Source organism: Salvelinus alpinus, chromosome 23 (genome assembly GCF_045679555.1).
Source record: "Salvelinus alpinus chromosome 23, SLU_Salpinus.1, whole genome shotgun sequence".
Lineage (NCBI taxonomy): Eukaryota > Metazoa > Chordata > Actinopteri > Salmoniformes > Salmonidae > Salvelinus > Salvelinus alpinus.
In genome coordinates, this window is record NC_092108.1 from 27,103,701 (window position 1) to 27,118,825 (window position 15,125).

At 41.9% G+C, this 15,125-nt stretch overlaps 1 protein-coding gene across 3 annotated transcripts in view; it reads left to right on the forward strand.

Annotated features, from left to right (window-relative positions):
- The window catches only part of LOC139550693 (A-type potassium channel modulatory protein DPP6-like), a 177,040-nt gene that overhangs the window by 41,608 nt on the left and 120,307 nt on the right, over nt 1–15,125 (forward strand). Inside the window, exon 1 of one of the 3 annotated variants that reach the window (XM_071361766.1) lies at nt 6,398–7,203. The exons of the other annotated variants lie outside the window; for them this stretch is intronic. Coding sequence (XP_071217867.1) covers nt 7,009–7,203 — 195 coding nt within the window. The 5' untranslated portion in view covers nt 6,398–7,008. Of the gene's footprint in view, nt 1–6,397; nt 7,204–15,125 lie in introns of those variants that run through there. 3 annotated transcript variants of the gene reach the window in all.

Here is a 15,125-nt window from a genome sequence, read left to right on the forward strand (position 1 = left end):
CAGTTGAAGCTCGCATCCGCTACAAGACCATGGTGCTTGCCTACGGAGCTGTGAGGGGAACGGCACCTCCGTACCTTCAGGCTCTGATCAGGCCCTACACCCAAACAAGGGCACTGCGTTCATCCACCTCTGGCCTGCTCGCCTCCCTACCTCTGAGGAAGTACAGTTCCCGCTCAGCCCAGTCAAAACTGTTCGCTGCTCTGGCACCCCAATGGTGGAACAAACTCCCTCACGACGCCAGGTCAGCGGAGTCAATCACCACCTTCCGGAGACACCTGAAACCCCACCTCTTTAAGGAATACCTAGGATAGGATAAAGTAATCCCTCTAACCCCCCCCCCCCCTCCCCCCTTAAAAGAGTTAGATGCACTATTGTAAAGTGGTTGTTCCACTGGATATCATAAGGTGAATGCACCAATTTGTAAGTCGCTCTGGATAAGAGCGTCTGCTAAATGACTTAAATGTAAATGTAATACCGCTCAGGAAGGAGACGTGTTCTGTCTCCTAGAGATTAACGTACTTTGGTGCAAAAAGTGCAATCAATTCCAGAACAACAGCAAAGGACCTTGTGAAGATGCTGGAGGAAACGGGTACAAAAGTATCTATATTCACAGTAAAACGAGTCCTATATTGACATAACCTGAAAGGCCGCTCAGCACGGAAGAAGCCACTGCTCCAAAACCGCCATAAAAAAGCCAGACGGTTTGCAATTGCACATGGGGACAAAGATCGTACTTTTGGGAGAAATGTCCTCTGGTCTGATGAAACAAAAATAGAACTGTTTGGCCATAATGACCATCCTTATGTTTGGAGGAAAAAGGGGGAGGCTTGCAAGCCGAAGAACACCATCCCAACTGTGAAGAACGGGGGTAGCAGCATCATGTTGCAGGGATGCTTTGCTGCAGGAGGGACTGGTGCACTTAACAAAATAGATGTTATCATGAGGCAGGAAAATTATGTGGATATATTGAAGCAACATCTCAAGACATCAGTCAGGAAGTTGGAGCCCTACAAACCTGGAGGCCTACACACCTGACTCAGTTACACGAGCTCTGTCAGGAGGAATGGGCCAAGATTCACCCAACTTATTGTGGGAAACTTGTGGAAGGCTACCCAAAATGTTTGACATAAGTTAAACAATTTAAAGGCAATGCTACCAAATACTAAATGAGTGTATGTAAACTTCTGACCCACTGGGAATGTGATGAAAGAAATAAAAGCTGAAATAAATAATTCTCTCTACTATTATTCTGACGTTTCACATTATTAAAATAAAGTGGTGATCCTAACTGACAGACAGGGAATTGTTACTAGGATTAAATGTCAGGAATTATGAAAAACTGAGTTTAAATGTATTTGGCTAAGGTGTATGGAAACTTCCGACTTCAACTGTATATCTTTGTGCTCTCTACAGTCGTCAGTTTTAGCCTCTGCAGGCACCATCTTCAGATTAGCCTTTATGGCGGTAGCCCTGCCCCCTGGTAAACAATGTATGATCGCTAAATGATTCTAATATTGCGGGTAATGGAGTCGCCAATGACTAGGGTTTTCGTTTTGTCAGAACTAATGGTGGGAGGCTTTGGCGGCTCAGACCCAAAATGGGTGGAAGAGAGACCTGAGAAGGCTCAGGCTATGACACCGACTTGCTGCTTCGTGGGGAAAACCGGGGTAATGTTTATATTGGCTGAATGAGCGATACCGGTTGAGCATGCCGAAAGCATTTCTTTCCAGAAGCCGTGAGAAGATTGTTCGGCTGCGGGATAAACACGACTACCTGTACTTACTGGTGGCACAGACACTGTTTCATCCTTTCATACACTTATTGCCATTGCCTAACAATTGAGCGTGAAGGCCGGGCTTGCAACTCGGCTATCGTCACCGTAAGGCGATACGGCATATTATGAGTACAGCTACTGCAATTAGAAGACATAATGTTACTTAGCTTTTTCGGCTGGTGGAGGTCCCGCATATCCAGATAAAGGGGTGAAAAAGTTTAATGAAAAAGGTTGAGTGAGGACAAAACTAAGACGTTGGTAAATTTGTTAAATATAGAGTTTGATTAAATGGTTATTAAAAGTAAAAAGCTAAATTGATCAGGTAGCCAAGTAGCAACAAATATTACAGCAGCACAGAGACAATGCGGAAGTGTGATGGAAGTGACACCGTTTCAAGTCATAGCGGCTACAGACGACAAAAAGTTTATGAACAACACCTTTCTTCAGATCAAGTTGATAGGATAGTTTCAAACGGAGCTCGTCCAGTTTATTCTCAAGTGATTGCATGTTCGCCAATAGAACGGAGAGTAGAAGCGGTTTACCCACTCGCCAATGTAGTCTCGTCAGGTGTCCCGCATGCCAGCCTCTATAATGCCGCCTCTTCCTTCAGTGATCAATGTTCTGATGTCCAGAAGCTCTTTTCGGTTATGGCGGAAACAATATTTACAAAAAAAAGTTAAGATCAACGCAAAAACAAACACACACAATGTAGCACAATTGGTCAGGAGCCCGTAATACGGCTGCTATTCCCTTCAGCGCCATTCTAGCAATTCCCAAGTGAGGGACAGATCAAGGAGATTAACCTCCAACATTCATAAGCTTGTTCATTACATGAGGGCAAATTTTGATATGACAGCCACAGAGTTTTTTTATACACCGACAGTAGTTTACAGGTTTTTGTTCCAGCCCTTGACTAACACCTAATTCAGGCAAAGGGTGGCTAATTTGAATAATCTAAACTATAAAATATTTTTTGATTTGTTTAACACTTTTTTGGTTACTACCTCATTCCATGTGTTATTTCATAGTGTTGATGTCTTCACTATTGTTCTACAATGTAGAAAATAGTAAAAATAAAGACAAAACATTGAATGAGAAGGTGTGTCCAAACTTTGACTGGTACTGTATTTAGAACCAAATACTTTTAGACCTTTACTCAAGTAATATTTTACTGGGTGACTTTCACTTTTACTTGAGTAATTTTCTATTAAGGTTTAAATACTTTTACTAAAGCAATGACATTTGGAATTGGGTACTTTTTTGACCTTGTCTAACATTGTGATGTTGTACACTCCTGAATAATATCCTGGCGAATGGTGATTATCCTGGTGTAGGGAGTAATTTATATCTGCAGGGTGTCATGGTGGGACGTCTTTCAACATGGAACAAGTGGAGACAAGGGGGGAGAAATTAACCTCACTGCTCAAATTTCAATGCTAGTTCAAGTAACTGAAGACACAACTACCTTTATTATGTGACCAGTTTTGTATATTTTTAGGCTTGATTAAGTTGTTTACAGTAAGAGGTAGAATAACTTGGCCTCTAATTTGAACTAGTATCACCAACCCCAATGGTGCAACACAATAGGTGAAGGTAAAGTGGCAAGAGAAAGTTACCTACAGTAACATTAGCTAGGCTACGGGTTAGGCTTAAGTTTAGGAGTTAAAGCATTAAGGTTAGGGTTAGGTGAAGGGTTAGCTAAAGGGGTTAAGGTTAGAGGAAGGGTTATGCAAAAGTTTTCTGTAATGAGATTTGAAATCGCAACCATTTGGGTTGCTCTACGTTTGCGTTATATGCCTTCCATCCACCCCCCAAAATTAAGGGGCCTAGCCCGAACCATGAAAAACAGCTCCAGACCATTGTTGCTCCTCCACCAACCTTTAAATTTGGCACTATGCATTGGGGCAGGTAGCTTTCTCCTTCCATCCACCAAACCCAGATTTGTCTGTCGGACTGCCAAATGGTGAAGCATGATTCATCAGTGTCAGCGAGATTTACACCACTCCAGCCGATGCTTGGCATTGTTTATGGTGATCTTAGGCTTGTGTGCGGCTGCTCAGCCATGGAAACCCATTTTGTGAAGCTCCCAATAAACAGTTAAACAGTTATTGTGCTTACGTTGCTTCCAGAGGCAGTTTGGAACTCAGTAGTGAGTGTCGCAACCGAGGACAGGCGATTTTTACACGCTATGCACTTCAGCACTCGGCGGTCCCATTCTTGTGTGGCCTACCACTTCACGGCTTAGCTGTTGTTGCTCCTAGACGTTTTCACTTCACAATAACATCACTTAGTTGACTTGAGCAGCTCTAGCAGGAGAGGAATTTTACCAACTGACTTGTGGGAAAGGTGGCATACTATGACGGTGCCACATTTGAAAGTCACTGAGCTCTTCAGTAAGGCCATTCTACTGCCAATGATAGTCTATGTAGATTGCATGGCTGTGTGCTCAATTTAATACACCTGTCAGGAAAAGGTTTGGCTGAAATAGCCGAATCCACCAATTTGAAGGGGTGACCACATACTTTTTTATTTATAGTGAATATCTCAATTCAACCCATTGTTTTAGAGAGTCGTTTTAGAGAGTAAAAACCTGTAAGTAGTACACTGAATATTGTAGCCAAAATTGAATGTTTACCAACCAAAGTACTTTTACCTTTGACATTTATAAACATTTATGGTTGAAAATGACCCTTTCCAACCAATGACACTTATATTCTAGGCCATGGGTATCAAATTCATTCCATGGAGGGCCAAGTGTAAGCTGATATTCATTATTTCCATTCAATTTGTGTCCAATTAAGACCTAGACACCCAGGTGAGGGGAGTTCCTAACTAATCAGTGACCTTATTGATCAATCAAGTACAAGGGAGGAGCGAAATTCCGCAGACACTCTGCCCTTCATGGAATGAGTTTGACACGTGTTCTAGGCCCATGGTTTTGGAATGGAAAAGTTTTTTTGTAGTGAAGAGGGAGGGATGCATTTTTTAATTCAATTCATGAATCAATGAGCCTCCAGCGGCTCTGGGGAATGATATGAAAATGACTCGCAATGGAAAAAGGAAAATTAATTGAAACCCACTCATTGTTAACTTTGGAATCTACAATATTTTCCCAACTGTCATTTATAATTAGGATGGAGCATGTGATTACTCTAGTCTCTCTGTGCAGATGAGACAGTTGTGAAATGAATCAGGGGGATAGTTTTAATCCACTTCAATAGATTTCTGTCCTAGCCTTTTAGTCAAATGACATTAATGCTTGATGGCGTCTACGGCATGGTCTATTTGGTATCATAGTGAGTGGTGCTGCTTTGAAGTTGTACTTATGTGTGCAGTAGATGACCCATTTCTCAGAAATCCACCATAACACCAGTATGGAGGTCTGAGCTGTCACAGGGAGGAGGCCAGCCAGGGTGCTTTGACACTCTGAAACTGACTGAGGAGGCTCTCAGCTCTCCACATTTGCCTGTCCCCACTGACCATGGTCACATACCACAGGAGGTTGGTGGCACCTTAACTGGGGAGAATGGGCTCCTGGTAATGACTGGAGCGGAATCGGTGGAATGGTATCAAATACATCAAACGCAGGTGTTTGATGCCAATTCATTTGCTCCGTTCCTGCCATTATTATAAGCCGTTCTCCCTTCAGTAGCCTCCTGTGTCACATACACCCCAATACATTATACATTTATACATACATTATACATTTAACAGCATGCACAGACATACCTGAGTTTTCTTTAAATTCCTCACAACTCCATCCTCATAGGTTACAATGCTGACTACTAAAAGGCCACTAGGGCAGGCGAGGAAAGGTATATGATGGTGAAGACTAGCTGGTCTCGCTGTGCTTCTGAGTCACAATAATTAGCTACACACGGTCATTTATACGATATAAGCTCACTGAACGGGTTCGCAGTTGATGTCCATAGCGCAGGTTGACATTTTTGGATGAATCTTGTCATGGAGACAGCTCTACAGAGTGGTCATTAAGTAGCCTAGCCACGGTAATAAAATCAGATTTTAAACCTAACCTCAATCGCACTCCTAACCTTATGTCTAACCTTAAAATAATACCAAAAAGCTCATTTTTTATTTCAGACATTTTTTTACTCTAGGAACAAATTAATCTCAACCTGCGTCCAGGGTGCTGTTTATGGCGCTGTCCATGGCACTGAATCGCACTCAACGCATTCCCAGAGAACGTCAGGTTCAAGTGATTAATACATGCTTTTTGTATCTGGATTCAAGAGGAATGTGTTGAATTCGTGTTAGAGATAGCCAAGGCCTTCTAGAGTAAAATGTGGAGAAGAAGCTCAGACAAATTGAATAAAATACAATGTAGACTATAAACTATAACTGTCATAAACATCGTCCTCTGCTGAATGAGTGTCGTTTCTCATTGAGCCACAGAGAGGCACTCGAGCTCCGTCCTGGATTAACAGTTATTGGGACTGGAATGAACAGAATAACGAAAATATTTTTCCAAATTACATGACTGCTTGTAGCCTATTAGCACATTTGAGACTGGACTATTTAATGACTAATGCAATATTGGATTAAAGGAAATCTTCTCTGCCCCACATTAATGTGCATTATATACAGTATGCTATAGTCTGCGGTGTGTTGTTGAGATAACAGGTTGTGCATAGTCCGTTTACTTCACTTCTCATGCAGAACGCGTCCACCGAGGCGCCACTGGTTCTCGGCGTCCTTCACACATACACACACACCGGGTCTTTCTTGCCGCCAAACAGCTGTTGAAAGTCTAGCAGCCTTTTTAGTTATTTTGATTGGGTACAATTTTCTGAGACTGTATTGAATATCAGATTGGATACCCACAGAGACGGTCTGCTATCGCGCTGTGAGAAGGCATCAACGAATTGAAGAGGGGAACCAACGTGCTCTGAATACAGACACAGACTATTAACGTCCTACTGTAGCCTTGCTCACCGCTCCCTTAGGAAAAAAACACATCCAATCGATCAGAGGACTTGCTGGTTAGGCTATGTTTTGTTTTCTAATTCAACCAGGAAAACGTTTTCAGTTTTTAGAAGTTATTTTATCGGGATAATTTACATGTTCTCTTTGGAACCATCTCCGCTTTATTCCAGAGGATAAATTGGCCACCCGCTGTCGGATCTCCAAAGCGCACAGAAAAGAAGCAGTAGCCTACACTCGTCCCCGTAGAAGAGAGGTTTCTCTTGCTTTGACATGCGGTTTTGACTGGATTTATGGCTTCGCTGTATCAGAGATTCGCCGGTAAGATTAATACGAAGAATTCTTTCCCGCACCCACCTGAGGCCAGCCACCTACTCGGCGGACAGGTAGCGGACGAGGAGAACAACACGCGGAAGATCCCGCAGCCCGTGGCGGACGGCAGACCCCATGTTCCCCACCGAAAGAAAAATGCGAGCGAGGAAGAGCGTGTAAGACCTTGCTCTAAACAACTAAACTATTGGTGTAGGCCTATGGATTTGATCATTCAAACCTTCATCTGATAATCGTTGACAACTTTAACAGATCACCTGTATAGCCCCTATCTGCTTTCTATTGTTTGCCCAATCATTTTACTCTAGGCCTAAACTATCATGTTGCTGCAATTATGTTGTTGGTTCACTCTTACCTAAATGGTTTTGCAACTGAAACAGCATGTGCTACCCCGTGATTCTCAGATCAGTAGGCTATGAATTTAGAGCGTCAGATGCTCCACCAGTCAAGGCGTGGTTGCTATTCAAGAAACCTATTGTGTCTGGATGGTTGGCCTTGTGTAGTGTCTGAATAGGCTGTGTCACTTATAGTTGTGATGCTTGCCAACTATAACTGCTTAAAAGTAGCAAAGGGTGGCTACTTTGAAGAATATAAAATCTATTTAGATTTGTTTAACACTTTTTTGATTACTACATGATTCCATATGTGTTATTTCATAGTTCTGATATCTTCATTATTATTCTACAATGTATAAAATAGTAAAGATAAAGAAAACCCCTTGAATGAGTAGGTGTGTCCAAACTTTTGACTGGTACTGTATTTCCACACTGAGGGTGGAATAATATTGTGAACATTATGATTATGCCCTTTTAGCGTAAGAGCTGTTTGAAAAGACTGCCTGAAATGTCAGCCTGTTTTGGTTGGATCCCATAAATTAGTTATTAAACTTAGAGCAATAAGAAAAAGTTCTAAACCTCTTTCTATTTTTATTTCGTTACTATTCAGGCCACTCCCAGACAGTCCTAGCAAAATTCTTGCTTGAGAAATTGCTCTTTGCTAAGAAGCTATTTTTGTTTGTCTTTTACCATTTAAATGTAAAACAAAATCAAAACAATTTTTATTTGTCAAATACACATGGTTAGCAGATGTTAATGCGAGTGTAGCGAAATGCTTGTGCTTCTAGTTTCCGACAGTGGAGTAATATTTAATAATTCCCCAACAACTACCTTATACACACAAATGTAAAGGGATGGAATAAGAATATGTACATATAAAACTATATGGATGAGCGGTGGCCTTGCGGCGTAGTTTGAAATACAGTATATACATATGAGATTAGTAATGTCGGATATGTAAACATTATTAAAGTGGCATTACTTAAAGTGACGAGTGATACCTTTTATTGAATCCATTTATTAAAGTGGCCAGTGATTTGGGTCTGTATGTTGGCAGCACCCTCTCTTAGTGATGGTTGTTTAACAGTCTGATGGCCTTGAGATAGAAGCTGTTTTGCAGTCTCTCGCTCCCAGCTTTGATGCACCTGTACTGACCTCGCCTTCTGGATGATAGCGGGGTGAAAAGGCAGTGGCTTGGGTTGTTGTTGTCCTTGATGATCTTTTTGGCCTTCCTGTGACATCGGGTGGTGTAGGTGTCCTGGAGGGCAGGTAGTTTGCCCCCGGTGATGCGTTGTGCAGACCTCACCACCGTCTGGAGAGCCTTACGGTTGAGGGAGGTGCAGTTGCTGTACCAGGCGGCGATACAGCCCGACAGGATGCTCTCGATTGTGCATCTGTAAAAGTTTGTGAGGGTTTTAGGTGAAAAGAGGTTGAAGAGGCACTGTTGCGGCTTCTTCACCACACTGTCTGTGTGGGTGGGCCATTTCAGTTTGTCCGTAATGTGTACACCGAGGAACTTAACTTTCCACCTTCTACTGTCCCGTTGATGTGGATAGGGGGGTGCTCCCTCTGCTGTTTCCTGAAGTCCCCGATCATCTCCTTTGTTTTGTTGACGTTGAGTGAGAGGTTGTTTTTCCTGACACCACACGCCGAGTGCCCTCACCTCCTCCCTGTAGGCGGTCTCGTCGTTGTTGGTAATCAAGCCCACTACTGTTGTGTCGTCTGCAAACTTGATGATTGAGTTGGAGACGTTTATGGCCACGCAGTCATGAGTGAAAAGGGAGTACAGGAGGGGGCTGCGCATGCACCCTTGTGGGGCCCCAGTGTTGAGGATCAGCGAAGTGGAAATATTGTTTCCTACCTTCACCACCTTGGGGCGGCCCGTAAAAGTCCAGGACCCAATTGCACAGGGCGGGGTTGAGACCCACGGCCTTGAGCTTAATGATGAGCTTTGAGGGTACTATGGTGTTTAATGCTGAGCTGTAGTCAATGAACAGCAGTCTAACATAGGTATTCCTCTTCTCCAGATGGGATAGGGCAGTGTGATGGCAATTGTATTGTCTGTGGACCTGTTGGGGCGGTATGCAAACTGATATGGGTCTAAGGTGGCAGGTAAGGTGGTGATATGATCTTTGACTAGTCTCTCAAAGCACTTCATGATGACAGAAGTGTGTGCTACGGGGCGATAGTCATTTATTTCAGTTATCTTTGCATTCTTTGGTACAGGAACAGTGGTGGCCATCTTGAAGCATGTGGGGACAGCAGACTGGAATAGGGAGCGATTGAATATGTCCGTAAACACACCAGCCAGCTGGTCTGCGCATGATCTGAGGACGCTAGGGATGCCGTCTGGGCCAGCAGGCTTGCGAGGATGAACATGTTTAAGTGTCTCACTCACGTCTGCCACGGAGAAGGGGGGGGGGGGGGCAGTCCTTGGTTGCGAGCCGCGTCGGTGCCACTGTATTATCCTCAACGTGGGCAAAGAAGGTGTTTAGCTTGTCTGGAAGCAAGACATCGGTGTCAACAATGTGGCTGGTTTGCTTTTTGTAGTTCGTAATTGCCTGTAGACCCTGCCACATACGTCTCGTGTCTGGGCTGTTGAATTGCGACTCCATTTTGTCCCTGTACCGACATTTAGCTTGTTTGATTGCCTTGCTGAGGGAAGAACTACACTGTTTATATTCAGCCATAATCCCCGACCTCATTTCATGGTTGAATGCGATGTTTCGCCCCTTTCAGTTTTGTGCGAATACTGTCATCTATCCACAGTTTCTGGTTGGGGTAGGATTTAATAGTCACAGTGGGTACAACTTTTCCAATGCACTTCCTAATAAACTCACTCACAGAGTTAGCATATAAATCAATGTTATTGTCTGAGGCTTCTGGGGAAATGTTCCAGTCCACTTGATCAAAACGATCTTGAAGCGTAAGATTCCGATTGGTCAGACCAGCGTTGAATGGTTCTAGTCACTGGAACATCCTGTTTGAGTTTATGCCTACAGGACGGTACGGGGGGTGTCTGGGGCCCTCTAGCGACCGGGGGTCTTAAGCGACTGCTTATGTCGCTTATGCCTGGAACTGTCCCTGCTTGAAACTAATTACAATTAAACATTCTATTTGTAGTTTAGAGGCAAATGAAAACCCAATGTAATACATTCAGTGATTTGGCCTTCTTTTGCAATGTAATGATCTAATCGAAGTTGGCAAGCTTTCATGGGTTCTCGTTTTGCAAGGACTTACATGTGGAGGTCCAATAGATGATTATGCGCTGTAGCCCATATATTGGCTATGTTGAAGACAATTCTGATGTAGTCTTGCTTTGTGTTTTAGCCATAATGATTCTTCAAGGCCACTTTTGCGACGAGGCTCTCACCTTTTTATTGTCCATGGTGATGAAATTGAACACAGATCACATTCCCTGCTTTTGCTAAGGCATTCTTTAGTAGACCTATGCTCATACAGTTTGTTTTAGTTTGTCCTTTTGAAACCGGTGTTGCTCGAATCCCTAAGCTCGAAATGTGCTGACTTGTAGAATGACAATGAGCAGTATAGCCTATGTCTCAGGCGTAAAAATAAAACTTGGATCCTGTGAAGAATTGGCCACCTAAAGTGACTCTTCCAGCTATGCTGCTGCAAAGTAGGTCTAGCTGTAGCCAGCATAATGAAGGGAATTCAGCATTCGTATCATGCCCAATGACAACTGCTTCATTTAAATGCAAACATTTAGTTCATTTTCACTATAGTTTCTGAACACTTTATGCTCTGTATTATAAAGGCATGTATTTGACATCAGTGTTTACACATTGTTGTTTGAGCTCCACCTGAGTGTCCATCTAATCTCTTTTCTCTCTCCAGAGATAGTGAAGCTGTCAGCATGAGGAGGATGTCTCCTCTGCATTATTGATGTGTATTGTGATGACAAGCAGGGAGGGAGTGAACACACTGCCTCTGTCACTGATACTGTTGACACTGAAAGAAACAACACGAAAGGACACAGCACAGAACTACACAGCACAACACATCACACAAAACGACACAACACGACACCACACATAGGTGTTAATTACTCTGTGTAATGACATTGTTAGACTGTGTCATGTTCCCCAATGTCCTACTGCAACAATGGTCTCTGCATTTAATGAGTTATATGCTATAGGCCATTCAAGTAATAGTAATAGAGTCCGGTTCATATATCTTTCAATTTCAGGATTTTATTGCACTTAACATGGTTAAGGATAGGTGTATTTTTTTTTCTAGGGTTATTTCCAATGTGTAACTAAAAAAACAGAGGAACCATTCTCAGATTCCTATGTTTCCTGTAACATATTTAGGAGTGCACAGCTCACCTTCAGCTCACCTTCAGTCCTCCTGATGTCCCCTGAGGAGTACTGGAGCATGAAATTACCTTTTGCCTCATGAGTTGAGGAGTCTCACGGTTCCTAGGTTGACATTTTGTTTTCTTGACCTCAGTGGGAATTTCAATTTCAATCACGTTTCTTTTCTGAGAGGAAAATCTTCCTTACACGCAGCAAATTCAATTTGGAATGCAAAGTTTTTTACATTGTAATGTAATTATTATTGGCAGGGGCGCAACTTTGGCTTTAGAAGTGGGGGGGACATAAAACAAAAAGATTATTATGTGTTTTTTGTCCAGTTGCATGAACACTCCAAACAGCCTTCCTGACCGCTTGGAGGCGTCCTCATTGTCCCAAAGCACACCTGTGTCTCGTTTTGTATCACATTCCAATAATAAAATTGGGGGGGATAAGTGAAAGTTGCACCCAGTATTATAGATTCCCCTGGGATATCAGCCAGAGTTATTTCTCTCTCATTACCCTCTACTGCTAATGGCAGCCGGGGCTGAAATCCAATAAAGTGACTTTAATTAATCATCGCGGGGCGGCTGTAGTCTAAAATATGGCGACATTTAAAGGATAGTGACCTGTGGTGCAGGTTCCCTTTGTGAGCAGGAGCCATATTGACTTTTCCCGGGTCCCCAGCCAGCCAACAGAGGAACTCAAACACCTCCTACTGTTGAGCTCTTCCTCCCCTGACAATGAAAGGTGACACATGAGTGTGAACTGTGCAGGAGACCTTGGTATCTCATGACAGAGAGTTGTCGATTTGATTCATACATGTTTACTTAATTTTGAGTTGTCGATATGATTCATAGATGTTTACTTAATTTTGAGTTCCTTGTATTTTCTTTTAATCGAATCACCTGATAGGCTAGGACATTGTTAAGCTTGGTGTGGGGCACTGGAGAGTATGGTGTGCTGTGTGAATTCTTGAACACTCATTTTAACTGACAATAAGATAACATTCAATTAGACACATTTTTGCTACTTTTGTGGCAATTATGTTGGTAATTACTATTGTGCACTGACACATTTACTGTAAACCCATGCTCACCTATAATGGGTAATTTATCACAATAGAAGGTCTGACCTGATCCATTTGGCTGTGCCATTCAGCACAGCCTTAGGAAGCTTTTCTCCTTGTATTCCTCACATTTCAATTGAAAGCTAAACATAATGTTGAAATGTGAAACCAGGTTTTTATAGTAGAAGAGCAGTTTTATTTTTAACTAATTATCACATCTGAGTTTACAAAAGAGTATTTTTCCCTCGTTGAGGAAAACACAAGTCACTGCCACTCATGTGTGTCCTGAAAATAGAGGAAAGGCAGAAGTATGAAACAGCATGGATAGTTTGCTACAAAGGCTGTCTTTCCGGGGACTCACATTTGTTAGGTTATTCTCCCTGACTCAATTCTCTCTCACTTGAGATGATATGAGTGATTGGTTTTATGCTTATTTCTCAGTTTAAAAACGTTTTAGATTAATATCGCATGCTATTGCAAGCTTTTGTCAGATGTGCTTTCTTGCTCAAAACATTAAATAAAAATGACTAAAAAAGATTCAGATTAAATGATATCATACAATTTTTTTTTTGTTGTTGATCAAAATAAAAGCCAGTGAAATCTAATCAAAGATGACGCCCCTGTCCTAGTAGCTACATTGTTCTGTTATCGTGTCCTGTACTCAGCTTGTCTGGTACTGAGTTGGCTTCACAGGAGGTTGGTAGCACCTTAATTGGGGAGGATGGGCTCGTGGTAATGGCTGGAGTGGAGTGGAATGGTTTCCATGTGTTTGATGCCATTCCATTAGCATCGGTTCCAGACATTATGAGCCATCCTCCCCTCAGCAGCCTCTACTGGTTGGTGTGGGAGTTCAAAGAGCGTGATAACACCCTGGGTACATGATTGAAGTGTGATATGTGTCATTGAGATGGATACTGGTACTCTGGTTGGTAGACCAGGGCATCCTCATCTAGCTGGGTGATTCTCACGAAATCTTGGTTTCAAAGATTTCAAACATGAAATCTTTAAAAAGACATGCATCAACAAATGTCCTTTTTAGGCATTAATAACAAGGTCTGAAGTGTTTGAGCATTAATTTAAAAATATTTACTGACAATTGAACACCTTTTTGAACATATTTTTTCCAAAACATGTCCTTAAAAATCTCATTACCGCAATGGTCTGAAAACATCAAGACCATTAGGAAAGCTAATACATTTTCAAATTTTTTATATTGATTATTAACAGTCATGCACAGTTACTTGAAAGTCTGAAAAAAATAAAATAATAATAATTACATTTTTTTGTTGATTTTGACTGATTTCTCTCATTACTGCAACACCTTCCGCAATCTACAACCTAATATTTTTGATATTTCATTGAAACCTGACATATTTTCAAACTTGTGGCAAGCCTGCATTTAAAATCAAACTACTATTTTTCCTTTCATTAAATTAACATAAAATGAACACCTGTTGCGGTAATGATACATAGGTTTCAGAAATGAGGCTGATGATTTCGGTAATGATAATAAGTATACTAAGACTGAGGTATGGTTAAAATCATTACATTTAATGTAGAAAATAAATTAGATCATATTGGCACAATCATGATTCATGTTCAATCAATTTAATTTTGCAGTGCTTCAAAAGTACATAACATACATAGGCTAAAAACAGAGAACACATAAAAACAACACATATACAAAAATATTAGAACAGCACATGTCATCGTCACTACACACACTGGCCTGTATAGTGTCCCATGCAGCTTCTTTATCTTCAAGCCAAAGTTTTCATGTGTTTTGCAAGCACATATTTCTCTGTCTGTAACTCTTTGCTGGCCAATCCAAAATGGCTTAAATTTAAGGAATTGAGCCTTGGAAAGGTTGTGCATTCTCAGACAGAAATCTTCTATGAAGATTTGCCATAGTGTCTGTTAATTAAGGCTCTCTCACAGCATATCTGGCCCTTTTACCGAATTTCTCTGGATTTCCCATTTATTACAGTAGAGACTTCATCTTGAAGTAGGAAGCAGCTAACACCGTTGTCTTCTCTGGCTGTTATTGGGTAATGTTCTCTGATGACCTCTCTTTGTAGTTTTCCTCTGGACCTCTCTGCCTTTCATGTTGACAATTACCTGCTTCCTCTTGGCCATCATCTCAAGTCTTTTCAGTAATTTCTTTAGGTTGACCATCTCTTTGGTCCTCTCCAGCAGCTTCTCTTCTTTGAGGTGCAACTTTGACCTCCATTTTGATAATGTTTTCTTTCTTCTGTTCCTCTTTTTGTGTGATTCCTTTGGGGTAGATGTCTTCATTGGTCCTGGTGTCTGTAGAGATGTCTCTTCTTTTAGGAGTTGAGTTGATGGCAGGGACATTTACCTGC